Below are 22,758 nucleotides of genomic sequence, written 5' to 3'. Positions count from 1 at the left end.
GGTCCCCGAGGATGACTATAGGCATCTCCACATCCCCAACAGTTATTTTGTGGTCCGGGAAGTAAATACCTTGCTGCAGCCGTCTAAACAGACCAGAGTTCCTGAAAACACGAGCGTCATGAACCTTGCCCGGCCATCCGACATTGATGTTGGTAAAACGTCCCCTGTGGTCCACCAGTGCTTGCAGCACCATGGAAAAGTAGCCCTTTCTGTTAATGTACTGGCTGGCCTGGTGGTCCGGTGCCAGGATAGGGATGTGAGTTCCATCTATGGCCCCACCGCAGTTTGGGAATCCCATCGCTGCGAAGCCATCTATGATCGCCTCCAAGTTTCCCAGGGTCACTACCTTTGGCAGCAGTACATCAACGATTGCCTTGGCTACTTGCATCACAACAACCCCCACGGTAGATTTGCCCACCCCAAACTGGCTCGCGACTGACCGGTAGCTGTCAGGCGTTGCAAGCTTCCAGAGGGCTATGGCCACTCGCTTCTGGACAGTCAGGGCTGGTCGCATCCGGGTGTCATTGCGCTTCAGGGCAGGGGACAGCAACTCACAAAGTTCAAGGAAAGTTCCCTTCCGCATGCGGAAGTTTCGCAGCCACTGTGATTCATCCCAGACCTGCAGCACTATGCGGTCCCACCACTCAGTGCTTGTTTCCCGTGCCCAGAATCGCCGTTTCACAGCATCAACATGACCCATTGCCACCGTGATGTCCTCGGCGCTGGGTCCCCTGCTTTCTGAGAGGTCTGTGCTACTCTCAGACTTCAGGCCATCACCGCGTTGACGTAGCCTCCTCGCCTGACTTTTCTGCATCTGCCTCAGGGCAACCTGTATGATAAGCTGCGAGGCGTTGAGAGCGGCCACAACTGCAGCGATGGTTGCAGCGGGCTCCATGCTCACAGTGCTGTGGCGTCCGCGCTGTCAATGACTTGAAAAGTGCGCGAAATGATTTCCCGCCGGCGCTTTCAGGGAGGGAGGGAGGGCGGGAGTGATGGACGGATGACGACAGTTACCCAAAAGCACCCTGGCCCCTTTTTTTTTTACCCAGAAGGCATTTGCGGCTCCACCCAGAATTCCAATGGGCGGCGGGGACTCCGGGAACTGTGGGATAGCTGCCCTCAGTGCACCGCTTCCAATGTCGACGCTTTCCCCGTTAGTGTGGACTCACAAAGTCGAATTACTGTCCTTAGTGTGGACACACACGTTCGACTTTGCAATATCGATTCCAAATATTCGATTTAAGTAAAATCGAACTACTCTCGTAGTGTAGACAAGGCCTAGATCTTTAGGGCAGGTACTGACTTCTCACTCTGCATTTGCAGAGCACTAGGCAAAACAGGCTTCAGATCCTGGTTGGGACTGTTAGGTGCTACTGCAAACAAATAACATAGTTAAACACCACAGAACCTGATACTATGCTAACTTGTGGAGAACTAAAAGAATTCTTCCACTGTCTCTGCCTCAAAGAATTCTTTCACAAGAATGATGACACCACTCACAATTGCCATGTCCTCACCGACAATTTAAGAAAAAAGAATCTTCTGACTGGATAGCTCAGAGTGCAGAAACCCACACTCTTGATTATTACAGTGATTGCTTCAGGAAAAAAAATTAACTGCAAAATCCTTGACAAACATCACATCCACCATAATCTCTCCACCCACCAAAAGAACAGCCATATAGTACCCAAAATCTGAGCACCAGATAGTGATCAAACTGGCAAACAAAAAGTGCGCCATTGTAGTCCTCAACCATGAAGTCAACTGACAACTCTCCTACACCACCTACTATAAAGACCCCACACCACAATTTACTCAGGAATTTAAGGATACCATCAAATCCTTCTCCATACAACTCCAAGAGAAACTCCACAATTTCACCCACCCACCCAAGCAACCTTCTACATGCTTCCAAGATACACAAACAAGGGAACCCAGGAAGACCCATCATATCTGGCCACAGCACCCTTAGTGAAGGAATATCGGGACTCATAAAACCCATCCTCAAATCATTCATCACACAAAGGGCCAGGTTCATCCAGGACACAACTGATTTCCTCCACAAAGTCCGCAACATTAACAGCCTCCCTCAGAACACCAGCCTCGCCACCATGGATGTCAACTCCTTATACACCAACATCCCTCACAATGATGGCATGTTGCCTACCTGAAATATTTACAAGACAATGGACAATCCTCAGATATCCACTCCAAACACATCATCAAACTCATCCATTTCATCCTCACTCATAACAATTTTGCATTCAATAACAAACATTTTGTTCAAACCATGGGAACAGCCATGGGTACTATGATGGCTCCCCAATATGCCAATCTCTTCATGGGCCACCTTTGAAGAAGAATTGCTGGACCAATGCACTATGAAACCAATAATACATCAATGATATTTTTCATCCTCTGGACAGACAGCTTAAACTCCCTAATAGATTTTCACCAAAACTTCAACAACCACCACCCAGCCATTAAACTCTCTCTGGAACACTCCCATGCTAGCATCAACTTCCTGGACACCACAATCCGTTTCAACAATGGAACCTTACAGACAACCATGTACAAGAAACCCCCAGATCACCACACCTACTCTTCATAGATCCAGTAACCACCCCAAACACACCAATAAATCTGTTATCTACAGCCAGGCACTCAGATACCACAGAATACGCTCCAAGGAGAAAGTTCAGGATATATAGTTTAATACACTTAAAATTGCCTTCGCCAAACAAGGACACTGCACCAGAGAAGTAGATTGTGTCATGAAACCTGCCACCCAAATGCCCCCAAGAGAACCTGCTTCAATACAGAAATAAACCCCCCTCTGACTGCACGCCCATAGCTGTCACCTACCACCCTACACTGGAACTCAGACAGGATATCAAACTACCACCCAACTCAATTGGGACCCCATCCTTAAAACAATTTTTCCTGAACCTCCCAACAAGTCCCCCCCAACATCACAAGCTCATCATCAGGAGCAAGCTCCCCACAGACCAGGACACACCAACTCAAAGTGGCACCAGACCCTGCCAGAACAACATATGCAAAACCTGCAGACATATCTCCACTGCTACAATGAGCAACACCCCCCACAACACACCTTTCAAGATCCATGGATCGTACGCAGGCCTCTCTCAACATGTGGTATGTCTGATCCCGTGCACTAAATGCCCCAATAACAAATATGTGGGTGAAACCAGACCCTCGCTATGCTCTCAAATGAACTCACACAGGAAAATGATAGATAAAAACAACCTATTACCTATGGGTGAACACTTTTCAGAAAGCAATCACTCTATATCTGACCTATCTGTCCTCATCCTCAAAGGAACCTGCACAACACTTTCAAAACATGAGCCTGAGTGCTTAAATTCATAACTTTCCTAGACACTAAAAATCTGGACATAAGAACGGCCATACTGGGTCAGACCAATGGTCCATCTAGCCCAGTATCCTGTCTTCCAATGCTGGCCAATGCCAGGTGCTTCCTAGGGACAGGCAATCATCGAGTGATCCATCCCCTGTTGTCCACTCCCAGCTTCTGGCAAACAGAGGCTAGGGATACTCAGAACATAGGGTTGCATCCCTGATCATCTTGCATCTTGGCCAATGGCCATTGATGGACCTAACCTCCATTAGTTCTTTTTTTAACCCTGTTACAGTTTTGGCCTTCACAACATCCCGACAATGAGTAACATTGTATTGTGTGAAGAAGTACTTCCTTGTGTGTGTTTTTAAACCTGCTGCGTATTAATTTTATTGGGTGACCCCTGGTTCTTGTGTTTATCTGAAGGAGTAAATAACACTTTCCATATTCACTTTCTCTACACCAGTCACGATTTTATGTACTTCTATGATATCTCTCTGAGTCGTCTCTTTTCCAAGCTGAAAAGTCCCAGTCTTTTTCATGTCTCCTCATACAGAGGCTGTTCCATGCCCCAATATTCCTTCCCCCCCCCCCCCCGCCTTCTCAGTAGCTGTTCCAGTTCTAACAGATCTTTTTTGTGATGGGGCGATTTTGTTCCCCAGTCACCCAGTTCTGTGAGATCCTGTTGTAACTCTTTGCAGTCAGCTTTGGAGGAGGCAGCATGGACCGGGGGAGCTGAGGGTTGTGGGGAGATGGGTGGAATACAAGAGCAGTTCCCCTGAAACTGTGACAATAATATTTTATTTCATTTTTTCTAGAGGCCCTACTCTAGCATAGTACTTAAACATGCTTAAATTCAAGCACTTGAGCAGTTGCACTGATTTCAATGGGACTACTCAGATGCTTATAAGTGAGCATATGATTAAGAGTTTGCTGGATTGGGGCCTCAATGACAGAATATATTTAATCAGAACTGGAAAGTCACACTATTAAACTTTATAATGTTAATAGCAAAAGTGGGACAGTTGTGAGGCTTCCATCCAAATTCAAGTTTCTAAACTTCAGATCCAAACCCAAGCCACATCACAAGAGTATTGGGATTTGAAATTCTGAACTGGCCATTCATAAAAATAAACTTGAGCTGTGAAGGTGAAATCTGGACCTAGATCTGATCTTCCTCATGTTTCTGAGTTGTTTGGATTCTGTGTCCTAGTTTTGGGTCCATCTCTAGTTAAAAGTGAACTGTAAAGAGAAAAGGGAATGGCAGGCAAGCTGAGAAATGTGACTTGACCATCCCTGCTAACTGGGCTGGGCACAGGAGATTGAGCACAGAAATCCGTTTTAATTTACTTTCCAAAAATTCTTTCAAATCACTACACTCCTGCCATGAAATCTGTTTTTACAGGTTTGCTAATGATGCCCCATATTCATCATTCTGTGATACTACAGATACCAGAAGAGTCAGATGTCAGATGAGACCTTATAGCCACCAGGAGGGTTAGCATGAGATTTCTGGTACTTGTGGTGCCCAAGAGAGCCAATGTGTCTCCTTGTAAACCCAGAAGAGAGAGCAGATTTAAATGGTGAGGGAAAATAATTGTATATGGTTACACTAGAACTGATTCCTGACTTAATTATTTTGGGTGCTGATATTATCACAAGAGCTTTAAAAGATCACATCAAAGGATTGGTTTACAAATATCTCTGTTCTTCATATCAGTGGTTCTCAACCTTTCCAGACTACTTTACCCCTTTCAGGAGTTTGATTTCAGCCCCAAGTGGCAGGGCCAGGCTTTGACTTCAGCATGCATATCTTAGCTTCGCAGGGACCCTGTTTGCCACCCCCTAATGCTGGCCCTGCACTTGCAACTTCCCCACTCAAACCCATCCCACAACCCCATGGGGGTCACCAACACCCAGATTGAGAAATACCAATCTAGTATATAGAGCAGTATAAACACATCAATGTCTGTATGAAATTATAGTTTGTACTGATTTTGCTAGTGCTTTTTATGTAGCCTGTTGTAAAACTAGGCAAATATCTAGATGAGTTGAAAACTAGGCAAATATCTAGATGAGTTGAAAACTAGGCAAATATCTAGATGGTCTATCCCATGGAAGACCTCTACGTACATCCAGGGGTATGTGTATCCCTGGTTGAGAACCACTGCTTCCAATTGATAAAATACATTGTAGTAAGAAGAGGCCCTGAGACATAAACCCTTGGTATCAGAGGCCCGGTATGAGGCCTGAACTGAAGTAATAGTCAAGGCGTTGCTAACATAAAGCAAAGTTAGGCTGTGAGCCAGAGGCAGGCCCTGCTCACAGAAGTTGGCAAGAGGAAGGCTGCTAAAAACATGTATACACATATAAGCAATAATAAGATGAATGTATGCCAGGATGGCATCAGAACAGCCTGGTACGAACACTTCCCACACAGATAACAAGGAATAGGCAGACCCAGCCTAAAGACAGTATGAAAGGATAATATGATGGATAGGCAATAAGAAAGGACAATACGATGGATAGACAGCATGATGAGTAGACTTATTTGGTCGAACCAACCTGTACCAGGAGAAAGACAACACTCTAATGCATAGAAGGGCTGTACCTCAGTGCCTTCAATGATGCATAACCTGTTTGTACCTGGATATAAGAATGCATCCCTGAGTGGACGTCTTTGTCTGGCCTAGGAGGCAGTGGCAAATCCCGTGACTGACTGAGCCAGTACATTGTCAGGGCGCACATATGTACTAGCAGAACTGTAGACATCTGATCTGGGGAGCTAGAGACTGCGTTTCGTTTGACAGTAAACCTGGCCGGGTGCCTTTGTACCTTATCAGAGTCTGTGGTCATTGGGGATTCTCTCGGGGTCTGCTGTGTCAGCTATCTGCAGAGCCAGGGCAGCACACAGAGGGAACACACACACGCAGCCGACTGATATCAACATTGAACAGAGCAGAGCACCACACCAGTGACGTCTGACGACATTGGTGACCCCGACCGCTGATCTGGTGAGTAAGCGAGTTGTCCGCCGTGGGAATCGTGATCTAACATGACAGAAAACCACGAGCTGGGGAACCCCCTTAACCCCTTCCTGCAAATCCCCACAGAGTTTAAAAAATATAATGGGGAAGAAACATGTAATGTAATTTGTAAGGCCAGGGCAGAGACTGTAGCCTTAAAATGTAAAATATTGCAAACTATAACCATGGCTGTTAAATGGTTAAAGCAGCATGCCACAAAATTGGCGGGGCCAGTAACAGTAACAAAGAAAGAGTTACAAGAATCAAAAGAAGCTACAAATCCCTGGAATGCTCCCACCCCCCTTCCAGGGAGGCAAGCAGCCCAGAGACAACCAGCACAGGAACAGAATAAAACATTGGAAACAGCTGCAAGGAACCTACAAAAAATACATGTGCCGTCCCCTGTTATAAATATTTGTGGTCAACAACAGGCTTCAGGTAGCTACGTGAAGAATGGGGACAGAATAATGTGCCAGAAGAATGGGGACAGAAGTGGAAAAAGGTGGCCCTAGTAAAATTAAAAGATGAAACGGGGTCCATTGCAGTGCAACCACTACCTTATGATAAAAGCCAGGTTCTGGTACAACCTAGACTGGTGCCTGTCAGAATGGGACAAGTAAGTGCACAGATGGAAAAAGTAGCACACAATAACTTTCACTGAATTGGTAAATCAAATGAAGGGAAATATGGAACAGTTCACAGAGCACATTAGGAGACAGGAGCTGCGACTCGATCACAGGGGTGTGAATAAAAAGGAATTTCAAAGAAAAAAAACAAAATTAAGCAGGTTAACACCTAGAATTGATGTATTAACACATGGAGTTGCCCAAAAACAGTTAACTGCAGCAAAAAAAGGGCATTCCTTCAATCTGTTTGGCATGCAGACAAAAGCAACAAGCACTGGAGGAACAAATTCAGGTCTTACAAGAGCAGGTAACTACCCCCACTTCCTCTCAAAGCCAGGATAAAAACTAGGAGCGCAGTAGTGCAGGTTCCCAACTGCTCTGACCCACGGAACCACACTCCGCACTCTTATCTAAAAATATAACCTGCTTTCTCAAATATTTTTCCATGCTGGTTAAGTTTTTTCCTTTATATGCTTTCTCGGTTTGCTAAACTCGCCGCCGCTGCTGCCCGTACTTTCAAATACTTTGATAGAGTTAATCTGTCTTGGCTCAGGTCTCACTACCTTCCTAGTTGCTCTTCACCCCCCACTTTTTCCCCCGCCTCTCCTCACTTTGGCTCTCTCTCTTTGTTTAAAAGTTAAACGTTATAGATTTTATAGAAACCTCCAAAAGATAAAGTAATTGAAAACAGAACAAAACAAACTAAAAGAAAACAAGATAAAAACTTTAAATAAATCCAGGAAATTAATTATTTTAACCTTTAGGAATGCAACATCTGGGGTTATTCCTAACTTTCTTGAAGATATGTTTGCCAAGCAACAGAAATGTACACTCTGCTTCTAATTCTAACCACTAACTAATATTTGAAACATGGGCTTTTCTTTTTTCCATATAGCAGAGTTTTAAAATAATGTTAAATATAAAATAATGCAAAATTCCTTGTTACCAAATTAATACAATAAATTTGGCAAATATTAATATATTCTTATCAATTTTTGTTAAAAGTTTTAAATAAGGTAATAATTTGTTTAGTCAAATGTTTAACCCTTTTAATTGTTTGTTTTTGTTTGTCTTATTTTGTATAGTTATGAATAGAATTCTGGCACCATTTGTTTTTAATTGTAAGTTTGTCCTGTATGTCATGTGTGTTGTCCTGTGTTGTATGTTGTGTGTGTCACATGACTATATTATTATTTTTATTTTGTTGCAACAAAAGTCAATTTTATACCCTTTTAAAATATATGTATATGTGGTACCACACTATTTTAATATTATGGTTGGTGTATAACCATCATATTATTATTAATACCATTTTCCCCCCAACGTTCAACAAGGTCTCAGTTATAAATATATGTACATATATTTCTGCCTCAACAAATAATGAAATTGCAAACAAAAATAATTCTCTTTTATTAATCACAGTTTTGTTTTGTTTTTTAAAGTTTTTTAAATTTTTTATTCAAAGAAAAAATGTAAGGGAAAACCTCAACATTAAGGTAAAGATAATATTAACAAAATGTCAATTTCTTGTTTGGGTTTTTATAAACTAGTTTGGGTTTTTTTAAAAAACTTGTTTGCACTTTTAAATATAGTTATAAGAATGCGATAGCAAAAATGTTTAAAAATAACAATTTATGCATAAAGCTAACCAAACAATTTCAACAGGTTTCCATGTTTTCAACAGGTTTTCACCTTCGGCTCCCAAACATAACAAAGCATCATGAAAGTTTAATACCCTCAAAGTATTTTCATGGACCTGTATTTAAAATTTATTTTGGTTTAATTTTATAGTTGGTTTAATTTTATACACTTTTCTTCTATTATGTTATGTTAATGGGAAGCAGTGGTTGTTAAAGTTTGTGCTTCTAAACAGTTAACAAGAGTGAAGTTGGTATCACAAGCAAAGTAACTCTAAAAAGCTTGTTAAAATTATGTTACTAACTCTATTGCTGAAACAAAGTGTTCAGCAAGGGAAAGCAATACACCTTCTCATGGAAGATTGTGAGCATCTATTTTAGCCATTAAGCATTACATTTAGTATAAAATATTAGTAATGTACCTCAAGTGAAAATGAATGTCTATACAACAATTGCAAAAGTTTAGCTTGTGTATAAAAGACTTGGTGTGTATTACATTGTAAACACTAAATTAATCTGTGTATTAAAGTTGGGTTACTAAAAACAAGAGAAATGTAAAAACAAACAAAAACTTTATTATGTTAACTAACTTAAGAACAAAGACACCAGAAGAAATCCCGAAGCATCAAGAAAAGAAAAATGAAGTGTTGCATAAATAAGAGACTGGTCAAATACACTTCTATCTACCCTATATGGACAATTAATTTAACATTCAGCTAAAAACCACCAGCTGGACCAGGATAAACTGTCATTTAATTTCAACTTGGTTACTATGTAAAAACAACTGCATTATTGCTGCGCTACTATATTATCATTGTACTATTGCTGTATTGTATTATTGCTATACAACATTTACAATGTGCATAACTTTGCTAAACTGTTTAACCAACACACAGGTAAAAATCAACAAATGAATGGCGGCAAACAACATGAAGGCCAGGAAAAAAACAAATTGGTAAAGAAATTAAGTTACACAGTAACTACAATTGGGTAAACAAAGGGAACACACGCAATCAGACTGTTATCAACATTGAACAGAGCAGAGAACCACACCGGTGGCATCTGACGACATACATCAGTGCAATCGAGAGCTTTTTCATGTGTAGTTCTCTTTTAGAATAGTCTCCATGTGCTATTACATAGTATCATAAAATATGACATCAAAAGCAGCTCTAGAAATCATAATTCCTTTGTCTCTTGAGTACTTGCCCTAAATGCTGCTGCATACCATCAGCACCTTTAAATTGTGCCCTCCCCGCCCCCCACTATCAGCAGTTACCAGTCGCCTCTTGTTTGAACTTTCAAGAAATGTCAAGAACCCTCCAGGCAAGAAAATGATTTTTGCAAACCGGGGAATAAACAACAAGACTGAAATGTAGACAATAAATTAAAGTAAATCTGAGGCTTCACAATAATCTTATTTTGTTTGGATTACAGTTCTGTATGGTCTTGCCCTTTGGAAAGCATTTGTTAGAGCAAGAATAAAATATATGGTCCTGAAATGTGTTGCTTTAGCTTGCCAGTGTGATCTTCCTCTGTGGGTTTTTATAAACCAGACATATGGCTTTTATTCATCCCGTTGATTTTAATATATTGCTACATAGCAGGCTGATTAGCTGTGTTTAACAATGGAAAACAGAATCTGACCCTTAATTTCCTAAAGGCAAAATTCCTTGTGGCGCTGGTGGTAATAAGGACTGCCTCTTAAAATGTACTGTGAATACATGTAACATGGTGTTCATTATGAGATTTTTGTTACTGCAGTTATCTGGTGTTGTTAACTTCACTTAGGGCATGTCTACACTACAAAATTAGGTCGAATTTATAGAAGCCGGTTTTATAGAAATCGGTTGTATACAGCCAATTGTGTGTGTCCCCACATAAAATGCTCTAAGTGCATTAAGTCGGCAGACTGCGTCCACAGTACTGAGGCTAGCGTCGACTTCCGGAGCGTTGCACTATGGGTAGCTATCCCACAGTTCCCGCAGTCTCCGCCGCCCATTGGAATTCTGGGTTGAGATCCCAATGCCTGAATGATGCAAAACAGTGTCACGGGGGGTTCTGGGTACATGTCGTCAGGCACCTCCCCCTCCATCAGAGCAATGGCAGACAGTCGATTCGCGCCTTTTTACCTGGGTTACCTGTGCAGACAACATACCACGCCAAGCATGGAGCCCACTCTGCTCAGCTCAGCTCACCGTCACCATATGTCATCTGGGTGCCGGCAGACATGGTACTGCATTGCTACACAGCAGCAGCTAATTGCCTTTTGGCAGTAAACAGTGCAGTATGACTGGTAGCCTTCATCGATGATCTGGGTGCTGGCAGACGTGGGGCTGCATTGCACACAGCAGCAGCCCCTTACCTTTTGGTAGAAGATGGTGTATTACGACTGGTATCCGTCGTCGTACTGCAGTGGCTGAAACTCCGTATGTCCCCCAGTCGCTGCCTTCCCAATGACGATGATGGCTATCAGTTGTAGTATGCTATTTTCTGCCAAGCACCCAGTATTTTCTGCCAAGCACCCAGAAGATGCCGAGGGCTATCAGTCATGCTGCACCTTCATCTGCCAGCTTAAGATGTAAAAAATAGATTTGTTCTGTATTCCTTTGCTTCCCCCTCCCTCCGTGAAATCAACAGCCTGCTAAACCCAGGGTTTTGAGTTCAATCTTTGGGGAGGCCATTCTGTGTGACAGTTGTTTGTGTTTCTCCCTGATGCACAGCCACCTTTGTTGATTTTAATTCCCTGTACCTGTACGCCATGTCGTCACTTGCACCTCCCTCCCTCCCTCCGTCCGTCAGATACTAGTTTTGTGCCTTTTTTCAGACCAGATGCCATAGCACTGGGATCATGGAGCCCGCTCAAATCACTGCGGCAATTATGAGCACTATGAACACCACTCGCATTGTCCTGGAGTATATGCAGAGCCAGGACATGCCAAAGCAAAACCAGGACCAGCCGAGGAGGCGATTGCAGCGCGGCGACGAGAGTGATGAGGAAATTGACATGGACATAGACCTCTCACAAGGCACAGGCCCCAGCAATGTGCAAATCATGGGGTTACTGGGGCAGGTTCATGCTGTGGAACGTTGATTCTGGGCCTGGGAAACAAGCACAGACTGGTGGGACCGCATCGTGTTGCAGGTGTGGGACGATTCCCAGTGGCTGCAAAACTTTCGCATGTGTAAGGGCACTTTCATGGAACTTTGTGACTTGCTTTCCCCTGCCCTGAAGCACCAGAATACCAGAATGAGAGCAGCCCTCACAGTTGAGAAGAGAGTGGCGATAGCCCTGTGGAAGCTTGCAACGCCAGACAGCTACCGGTCAGTCGGGAATCAATTTGGAGTGGGCAAATCTACTGTGGGGGCTGCTGTGATCTAAGTTGCCAGGGCAATCAAAGACCTGCTGATATCAAGGGTAGTGACTCTGGGAAACGTGCAGGCCATAGTGGATGGCTTTGCTGCAATGGGATTCCCAAACTGTGGCAGGGCGATAGACGGAACCCATATCCCTATCTTGTCACCGGAGCACCAAGCCACCGAGTACATAAACCGCAAGGGGTACTTTTCAATGCTGCTGCAAGCCCTGGTGGATCACAAGGGACGTTTCACCATCATCAACATGGGATGGCCAGGAAAGGTACATGATGCTCGCGTCTTCAGGCACTCTGGTCTGTTTCAAAAGCTGGAGGAAGGGACTTTCTTCCCGGACCAGAAAATAACTGTTGGGGATGTTGAAATGCCTATCGTGATCCTTGGGGACCCAGCCTACCCCATAATGCCATGGCTCATGAAGCCGTACACAGGCAGCCTGGACAGGAGTCAGGACCTGTTCAACTACAGGCTGAGCAAGTGCCGAATGGTGGTGGAATGTGCATTTGGATGTTTAAAAGCGCGCTGGCGCAGCTTACTGACTCGCTCAGACTTCAGCGAAAAGAATATCCCCATTGTTATTGTTGCTTGCTGTGCGCTCCACAATATCTGTGAGAGTAAGGGGGAGACATTTATGGTGGGGTGGGAGGTTGAGGCAAATCACCTGGCCACTGATTACGTGCAGCCGGGCACCAGAGCGGTTAGAAGAGCACAGCAGGGCGCAGTGCGCATCAGAGAAGCTTTGAAAATGAGTTTTGTGACTGGCCAGGCTACGTTGTGAAAGTTCTGTTTGTTTCTCCTTGATGAACCCTCCGCCCCCCCCACCCGGTTCACTCTACTTCCCTGTAAACCAACCACCCCACGCTCCCCTCCCCCCCTCGAGCACCACTTGCAGAGGCAATAAAGTCATTGTTACTTCACATTCATGCATTCTTTATTAATTCATCACAAAGCTAGGGGGATAATTGCCAAGGTAGCCTGGGATGGGTGGGGGAGGAGGGAAGGAAAAGGACACACTGCAGTTTAAAACTTTAACTCTTATTGAAGGCCAGCCTTCTGATGCTTGGGCAATCATCTGGGGTGGAGTGACTGGGTGGACGGAGGCCCCCCCACCGTGTTCTTGGACATCTGGGTGAGGAGGCTATGGAACTTGGGGAGGAGGGCTGTTGGTTACACAGGGGCTGTAGCGGCGGTCTCTGCTCCTGCTGCCTTTCCTGCAGCTCAACCATACGCTGGAGTATATCAGTTTGATGCTCCAGCAGCCGGAGCATTGACTCTTGCCTTCTATCTGCAAGCTGACGCCACCTATCATCTTCAGCCCGCCACTTGCTCTGTTCAGCCCGCGATTCAGCCCGCCACCTCTCCTCTCATTCATATTGTGCTTTTCTGTAGTCTGACATTGACTGCCTCCACGCATTCTGCTATGCTCTGTCAGCATGGGAGGACATCTGGAGCTCCGTGAACATGTCATACCGAGTCCGCCGTTTTCTCCTTCTAATCTTCACTAGCCTCTGTGAGGGAGAAACATTTGCAGCTGGTGGAGGAGAAGGGAGAGGTGGTTAAAAAAGACACATTTTAGAGAACAATGGGTACACTCTTTCACATTAAATTTTGCTGATCACATTACACAGCACATGTGCTTTCATTACAAGATCGCATTTTTCCTCTCATATCGAGGGCCTGCCGGTTTGGTGTGAGAGATCACTCACGCAGTGCCAGGCAACAGATTTCGGCTTGCAGGCAGCCATGGTAAGTCACAGTCTTTTGGCTTTTTTAACCTTCTTAACATGTGGGAATGGTTTCAAACAGTAGCGCCCTCATTTCCCATACCAAGCACCCGTTGGGTTGGCCATTTAAAATGGGTTTGCAATGTAAAAGGAGGGGCTGCGGTTTCCGGGTTAACATGCAGCACAAACCCAACTAATCCCCCTCCCCCCACACACCCAATTCTCAGGGATGATCACTTCATCCCTCCCCCCCCACCGCATGGCTAACAGTGGGGAACATTTCTGTTCAGCAGAGCAGGAACGGGCACCTCTGAATGTCCCCTTAATAAAATAGCCCCATTTCAACCAGGTGACCGTGAATGATATCACTCTTCTGAAGATAACAAAGAGCGATAAGGAATGGATGTTGTCTGCACGCCAGCAAACACCGGGACCATACGCTGCCATGCTTTGTTATGCAATGATTCCAGACTACGTGCTACTGGCCTGGCGTGGTAAAGTGTCCTACCATGCCGGACGGGATAAGGCAGCCCTCCCCAGAAACCTTTTAAAAAGGCTTTGGGAGTACATGAAGGAGAGCTTTCTGGTGATGTCCCTGGAGGATTTCCGTTCCATCCCCATACACGTTAACAGACTTTTCCGGTAGCTGTACTGGCCGCGATTGCCAGGGCAAATTAATCATTAATCATTAAACACGCTTGCTTTTAAACCATGTGTAATATTTACAAAGGTACACTCACCAGAGGTCCCCTGTGTGCCCTCAGGGTCTGGGAGCACGCCTTGGGTGAGTTCGGGGGTTACTGGTTCCAGGTCCAGGGTGATAAACATATCCTGGCTGTTGGGGAAACCGGTTTCTCCGCTTCCTTGCTGCTGTAAGCTATCTACATTATCTTCATTCTCATCTTCCTCATACCCCGAACCCGCTTCCCTGTGTGTTTCTCCATTGGAGGAGTCAAGGCATATGGTTGGGGTAGTGGTGGCTGCACCCCCTAGCATGGCATGCAGCTCCACGTAGAAGCGGCATGTTTGCGGCTCTGCCCCGGACCTTCCGTTTGCCTCTCTGGCTTTGTGGTAGGCTCGCCTTAGCTCCTTAATTTTGACACGGCACTGCTGTTCGTTCCTGTTATGGCCTCTGTCCTTCATGGCCTTGGAGACCTTTTCTAATATTTTGCCATTTCGTTTACTGCTACGGAGTTCAGCTAGCACTGATTCATCTCCCCATATGGCGAGCAGATCCCGTACCTCCCGTTCGGTCCATGATGGAGCTCTTTTGCAATCCTGGGACTCCATCACGGTTACTTGTGCTGATGAGCTCTGCGTGGTCACCTGTGCTCTCCACACTGGGCAAACAGGAAACGAAATTCAAACATTCGCGGGGCTTTTCCTGTCTACCTGGTCAGTGCATCTGAGTTGAGAGTGCTGTCCAGAGCGGTCACAATGAAGCACTGTGGGATAGCTCCCAGAGGCCAATAACATCAAATTCCGTTCACACTACCCCAATTCCGACCCGCTAAGGCCGATCTTATCGCTAATCCCCTTGTCGGAGGTGGAGTAAAGAAACCGGTTTAAAGGGCCCTTTAAGTCGAAAAAAGGGACTTAGCCGTATGAACGTGTCCAGGCTTAATTCGATTTAACGCTGCTAATTTCGACCTAAACTCATATGTAGACCAGGCCTTACAGTGCTAGGGTACACAAGCTGCTTATGCCAGAAGGTAGATATCTGTGCTTCTGTTTTTTTTTCCCCCTTGCATAAATTGAGGCAACAGTGGGATAAACCCTACAGTCTTATTTTGAATCTATATTTTATTTATCAATTTTATTTTGAATCTGTGTTTATGACACCAGTAGGACTTTTACTTGAGTGAAGAATGCAAGATTTGGCCCTATACATTCTAGTTGAGAGGAAAGAGGATGAGGAGCCCTGGTTAACATTATTTTCTAATTAGTGCAAATAGATGATTTATTCTATTCAGGTTCTTATACTACATGTATTACTCTGGTACCTGAGCACTAATTGGTTGTTTCACTTTGCACTTCTCCAAGTTGGGGCCAGAGTGATTTCAGAGTCACAGTACTTGAGCCAGTTCTGGGAATTTATAGACTAGAAACAAATCTCAGGTTGTCCTGTTTATTTTTTTTTATATCCATGTAATATAAAAGAAAACTGATAAAGACACAAGACCTAATTCTCCTCTCAGGGGTTGCACAGGTGCAATTGGAGAATTTGGTCCATTTTCTTTTGCCATAAAAATAAGAAGAAAACAAGGAGAGAAGAAGTGGAACCACTAAGCATTGAGGTTGAGGTGGAGATTAAAGATAATCTAGGTATGGACTAACACCTCAATGAATACTTTGCCTCAGTTTTCAATGAGGAGGTTGGGGGCAGTAGCAGGGTGGCTAATGGGAACAAGGATATGGAAGTAGAAACTGCCACATCCAAGGTGGAAGCCAGACTCAAACATTTTAATGGGATAAATCAAGGGTCCTGGTTAATCTTTATCCAAGAATATTAAAGGAACTGGCACATGAAATTGCAAGGCCAATAGTGAGTGATTTTCATGAATCTGTGGACTCAGGGGTTGTAACCTTGGAAAGGAGAATTGCGCATATCGAGTACCTATATTTAAGAAAGAAATAAAAGAGATCTGGGAAACTGCAGACCCGTTAGTTTGACCACAAGTGAATCAAAGGTCTTAAAACAAATTTTGAAAGAGAGAGTAGTTAAGGATATCGAGATAAATGGTAATTGGGATAAAATACAACATGGTTTTACAAAAGGTTGATCATGCCAGACCAACCCGATCTTTCTTTGAGAAGATAACCAATTTTTTAAACAAAGGAAATGCATTAAATCTAACATACCTGGATTTCAGTAAAGCATTTGATACAGTTCCACATGGGAAATTATTAGTTAAATTGGAGAAGAGGGGGATGAATAAGAGAATTGAAAGGTTGGTATGGAACTGGTTAAAGGGGAGACTACAGAGGGTCATACTGAAAGGTGAACTGGCAAGCTGGAGGGAGGTTACTAATGCAGCTCCTCAAAGACCAGTCTTATTTAATGACCTTGGCACAAAAAGTGGGAGTGTGCTAATAAAATCTGCAGATGACACAAAGTTGGAAGATATTCCCAATATGGAGGAGGACTGGAATACCATACAAGAAGATTTGGACAACCTTGAAAACTGGAGTAAAGGAAATGGGATGAAATTTAATAGTGCTAAGTGTAGTGTCATAGATTTAAGGACTAACAACAAAAATTTTGCAATAAATTATGGATGTATCAGCTGGAAGCAACAGAGGAGGAGACAGATCTAGGCATATAGGTCAATCACACAATAACTATGAACCGCCAACATGATGAGGCCATCAAAAAAACTAATACAAATCTAGGATGCATGAGGCAAGAAATTTCCAGTAGAGATAGGGAAGTATTATTACCATTATACAAGACACTGGTAAGATCTCATCTGGAACACTGTATGCAATTCTGGTCTCCCTTGTTTAAGAAAGATTAATTCAAATTGGAACAGGTGCAGAGAAGGGCTACTAGGATGATCAGATAAATGGCAAACCTACCTTACAAGACTTACAGAGCTTGGCTTGCTTAGCCTAACAAATACAAAGGCTGAAGGGAGATATGATTGCTCTTTATAAATACATCAGAAGGATAAACACCTGAAAGGAAGAGGAGTTATTTAAGTTAAGGGCCAATTTTGGCACAAGAACAAATGAATATAAACTGGCCATCAATAAGTTTAAGCTTGAAATTAGATGAAGGTTTCTAACCATCCGAGGTGTGAAGTTCTGGAACAGCCTTCCAAGGGGAGTAGTGGTGGCAAAAAGACCTAACTTGTTTAAAGACTGAGCTTGATAATTTATGGAGGAGGATGGCATGATGAGATTGCCTAGAATGGTATCTGGCCTATCTGCGACTGCTATTAGCAAATATCTCTAACAACTGGTGATGGGACATTAGATGTGGAGGACTCATTCTCTGAGTTACTACAGAGAATTCTTTTCCAGGTCTCTGGCTGGTGGGTCTTCCTGAGTTGTTCCGGGTCTAACTGATTGCCATGTTTGGGATCGGGATGGAATTTTTCCCCAGTTCAGAGACTCTAGGTTGTTGTTGTTGTTTTGCCTTCCTCTGCAAGGTGGGGCACAGGGTCATTTACTGGTTTGAACAAGAATAAATAAATAGTGGAGTCTCTGTAACTTTAAATCAAGTCTTGAAAGCATGATTTGAGGACTTCAGTAACTCAGTTTAGAGGTTATGGGTCCCCTACTACCGGAGTGGATGGATGGAGTTCTGTGGCCTGCAGTGTGCAGGAGGTCAGACTAGATGATCATGATGGTCCCCTTCTGGCCTTTGAGTTTGAGACTTTGGCCTACTAGAGCCCCATAAGACTGGTGGGTGACTGCTGGTATGGTTAGTTGTGTTTAAATCTGTTTAATTTGTTTTTAATATGTTTTCGGAATGCTTTGAGCTTAAGAATAAATATGCCTGTCTAGAAATTGCTGTGTGGTAATTTGTAACTCCTGGCAATACACTCTTCATAGCCCTCGAAGAGAAAGCAACACACAGGCAGGCACAGGCCACTAGGCAGATTGGCTTGCTGGGGATATCACAGTATGTGGCAGGGAGCTGTGCGGCTTTAAAAACCCCTGGTCAGAACTTCAGAAGGGTCAAGTCATGGCTGGAGAGCTGGGACCCAACCGGGCATTTTTGGAGTCGACCACAGAGGGGGGGATAGAGGTGCAGTTACCCTGAAACTGTGACAGTAGCTAAGGCAGCATTTAGCCTCAAAGCCTGCTATTGCTGATGATACAGAAGGAGGAGAGAACTCAGCTTGCATCTTAGGTTGAATTTGAAGGGCTGGCAACAAGAAAAAACTTTTTTGTTTAACTTAAAACTGAGCACAGTTGATATAGAAATTATTCACAGATAAGGAATACGGAACCCCCGGTCCCATTTGTGGAGGGTTTCTTTGCAGAGCCGAACCAAAAACTTTAAACAACCCCTGAAATGTTTCCTTTAAGGTTTGGTAACATATGGTATGCAATATTTATTTTTCTATTTACTGTCCTTCAGTCTAAAATCATCTTTTAAGACAAAAGCTTTCTTCTCTGTTGTAGCTAATGGCAATGCATTTATTAAAATGTTTCACTGAATTCAGTTTTCTTTGGGGAAAATAGAGTGTTTTTTCCGAAGTCTTCTGCATTTGAATTCTCCAGAAAATATGGCCCCAGGTTTGTACATAAACCAAGCTGTATGTGTTCCCTGACAAATGCTTAGCAAATATCAGCGTTAGAATGGAACATTCTATGAAACGGCAAGTGAAAGGAGCCTGGTGTAATCTGTATTTACAGCATGACAGACAATAAAAGAAGTGAGTCAGTTGTTTGTTATTCATGGTCATGAAATAAATCAGGATTAATTTTAATTCAGCTGTCACTAAAATATTCCCTTTTTAAAAGCTGTTATGATCTAAACCAGCGGTTCTCAAACTGTGGGTCGGGACCCCAAAGTGGGTCGGGACCACATTTTAATGGGGTCGCCACGACTGGCTTAGACTTGCTGGGCCCAGGGACCAAAGCCCGAAGGCTTCAGCCCTGGGCAGTGGGACTCAGGTTATAGGCCTACTGCCTGGGGCTGAGGCCCTTGGGCTTCAACTTTGCCCCCTCCCCATTCACTAGGAGCTCAGGCTGGCTCAGGATTTTGTCCCCCCTCCTGGGGTCGCGTAGTAATTTTTATTGCCCAAAGGGAGTCACAGTGCAATGAAGTTTGAGAACCCCTGATCTAAACCTTCCTTTTATAAGTTATTAACTTGAGTGCATAAATATTCTCATGAATTAGCAAAGCAACTGTTAATCAAAAGGATGATCACTTCTCACTGAGATTTCCCATTTGCTGTAGGCAGCCAGCTTACCGAGAAGGCACGTCTGACATTAGGGACTTCACTGAAGGCAATCACCACAGGAGTGATATCCAAGGCACCGAACTCCAGCACTGCTGTGTTGATGGAGGTAGCATCTTGTGATGGGCCACTGGTGAAAAATATGGCAACTTTTCTTACGAGAACACCCTGACGAACCCGCTTGAACACATTCCTTGCAATGAATCTCATGGCCGCTCCAATATTGCGTCTGCCTGAGGACCTCTCCAGCGGTATTCTCTGGACTGCTTCCAGCAGCAAGTTGTGCCTCTGGAATTCCGAAAATCGGATGAGGTACCTTGTGTTGGTATTGTATGAAACTATGGAGATGCGGGCACCAGTCGGACAGTTGCTTTCGCTGAGCTTGATGACCCGCAGCAAAGATATCACAATACCCCTCATTCTTTCAAATGCTGCTAGGGTAACATCTTCAGACATATCGAGGGCAAACACCAATTCAGTGGGATATACTGGACATTTGGCTGTACCTTGAAATAAACGTACTGTGTGAAAGGGTATCCATAAACCAATGTTGTCATAGTTTCTACAGTCTAAGGAAGAAACTGAATATAAAGCTATTTACCTGATGAGCAAGCTAGAAGGGAGCGATGGGAGAGGAAAAAAAAGAGAATTATTTTATTTTACAATTACCTTGATTCGATTGTATCCATTCATACAGTGGCATGAAATTACTATAAGATGGGTGCACAACTGGTTGAAGAATAGTTATCAATGATTTGCTGTCACATTGGGAGGACATATCTAGGCATCCTGCAAGGGTCAGTCCAGAGCTATTTAATATTTTCATTAATGACTTGGATAATGGAGTAGAGTGTATGCTTATAAAATTTGTATATGATACCAGGCTGGGAGGGGTTGCAAGCACTTTGGAGGGCAGATTTAAAATTCAAAATGACCTTGACAAATTGGAGAATTGATATGAAAACAACAAGATGAAATTCAATAAAGACAAGTGCAAAGTACTACAGTTAGGGGGGAAAATCAAATGCACAACTACAAAATGGGGAATAATTATCTAGGTGGTAGTACTGCTGAAGAGGAACATGGGGGTTATAGTGGACTACAGACTGAATGTGTCCTCAATGTGATACAGCTGCAAAAAAAGACTCATATGATTCTGGAGTGTATTAACAGGAGTGTTGTATGTAAGACACAGGAGGTAATTGTCCCGCTCTATTTGGCACTGCTGAGGCCCCAGCTGGAGTACTGTGTCCAATTCTGGGTGCCACAATTTATCTTAGAAAGATGTGGACAAATTGGAAAGAGTCCAGAGAAGAGCAACAAAAATGATAAAAAGCTTAGAAAACCTGCCCTGTGAGGAAAAGTTTAAAAAACTGGGCATATTTAGTCTTGAGAAAAGAAGACTGAGGGGGGACCTGAGAACAGCCTTCCAATATGGAAAGGGCTGTTATAAAGAGGACAGTGATCAATTGTTATCCATGGCCAGTGAAGGTAGGACAAGTAACGGGCTCAATCTGCAGCAAGGGAGATTTAGGTTAGATATTAGGAAAAACTTTCAACCTATAAGAGTAGTTAAGCTCTGGAATAGCTTCCAAGTGAGGTCATAGAGTCCCCATCATTGGAAGCTTTTAAAAACAAACTGGACAAGCTGGTCAGGGATGCTCTAGGTTTACTCGGTCCTGCTGCAGCACAGCAGACTGGACTGGATGACTTCTTGAGGTCCTTTCCAGCCCTATATTTCTATGATTCTATGTGCTACTCTTGCTTTGAATAAAGCGCCTGATTCAAAGCTGCTTGAACCTTTGGATGAGCCCCAGAATCTATATTATTTGCTTCTGTCATCAAGGGGGAAATTCTCCTCTCCACTGGTGCAGAGGACCCTACAGCAGTCAAACGGGTGCAGTTCTGCTGAGTAGAATTTAAGGAGGCCATGCTTAGGGTATTTACCTCCTACGTGGCCCGGAGCCCAGAGGTATGGAGGTTGTGTGTGTTCTATTGCACAGGAGGGTGGGGGCTCCGTGGCTGAGGGGCAGGTGATAGGAAGGTACTTTCCCCTCTCCAGCACAGAGTTCCTCAGTACCCAGTTGAGTTACTTGGGCAAGGTGCTTTGGAGAGCAGGTTAGCCCAAATGATAGACACACAAAGAGGAAGGAAATATTAATGAGAGCCAGTTAAGGGACAGCTTGTGCTTTCAAGCCAGTACAGCTTGCAAAGTCAAAAGTTCAGCCACTGTAGAGGGGTGATCACCTGCCACTACCACTAACATAAGCGTAGCGGTGACCGCTAGTGAGAGTGGGGGTTTGGTTTTTATACAAAGGAAATGAATGTTGGGCTTGCAGGTAAAATTGAACATAAGAACAGCCATACTGGGTCAGACCAAAGGTCTATCTAGCCCAGTATCCTGTCTTCCAACAGTGGCCAAGGCCAGGTGCCCCAGGGGGAATGAACAGAGAACTATCCCATGTTGCCAATTCCCAGTTTCAAAAGTATATATTTTTTCAAAGGCATAGTTGAAATGATACATTTCTATAGCTTTACTTTTTCCCTGATGAGTTTGACAGTGTTATCAAATGTAAAACGGTTGGGCTGAAATCTATATTGACGCTGTGTGTATCTCATTTATATTTTTAAAATGAGTATAGTACATGCAAGTGCAAGGTAGCTCTGGAGACTAACACATTGTATTTATCCATGGAATGGGTACAGCACAGGCAGTGGCAGTGCAAGATTCCCTGAACTGTCCATCAAGGCGACCCAGCCTGTATCTGGGAGGGTCAACTCTCTGGGGGAGATGGTAGCTCAGTTTTCACAGAGTATTCAGTCCATGGCCTCTGTGCTGAGGTTACCAACAAGGTTGCTCCTTAACGAGGACTGTGACCGTGGTTAATGATTCAGACACGGAAAAAATAAACAGGGAGTACAAATTTGTTTCTCAGACATTGCTGAATAACCACCAGAGGTAACAACTTTCAGTCACTACCAGCTTGTGCCAGACTGATACCAGCCACCTAGAGCCATTGAGTTGCCCAGTATGTTTCCATTTAAAAAATATGGCTACGCAAATTCCAAC

At 43.8% G+C, this 22,758-nt stretch overlaps 1 protein-coding gene across 1 annotated transcript in view; it reads right to left on the bottom strand.

Annotated features, from left to right (window-relative positions):
• The window catches only part of LOC117872446 (collagen alpha-6(VI) chain-like), a 127,471-nt gene that overhangs the window by 18,031 nt on the left and 86,682 nt on the right, over window positions 1-22,758 (bottom strand). The window contains exons 34-35 of the mRNA XM_034760901.1: window positions 20,290-20,301; window positions 19,701-20,194 (exon numbers count right to left, since the gene is read on the bottom strand). Coding sequence (XP_034616792.1) covers window positions 19,701-20,194; window positions 20,290-20,301 — 506 coding nt within the window. The remainder of the gene's footprint in view (window positions 1-19,700; window positions 20,195-20,289; window positions 20,302-22,758) is intronic.

The sequence above is a fragment of the Trachemys scripta genome, chromosome 2 (genome assembly GCF_013100865.1).
Source record: "Trachemys scripta elegans isolate TJP31775 chromosome 2, CAS_Tse_1.0, whole genome shotgun sequence".
NCBI lineage: Eukaryota > Metazoa > Chordata > Testudines > Emydidae > Trachemys > Trachemys scripta.
This window is presented reverse-complemented; position numbering and strand designations above follow the sequence as displayed.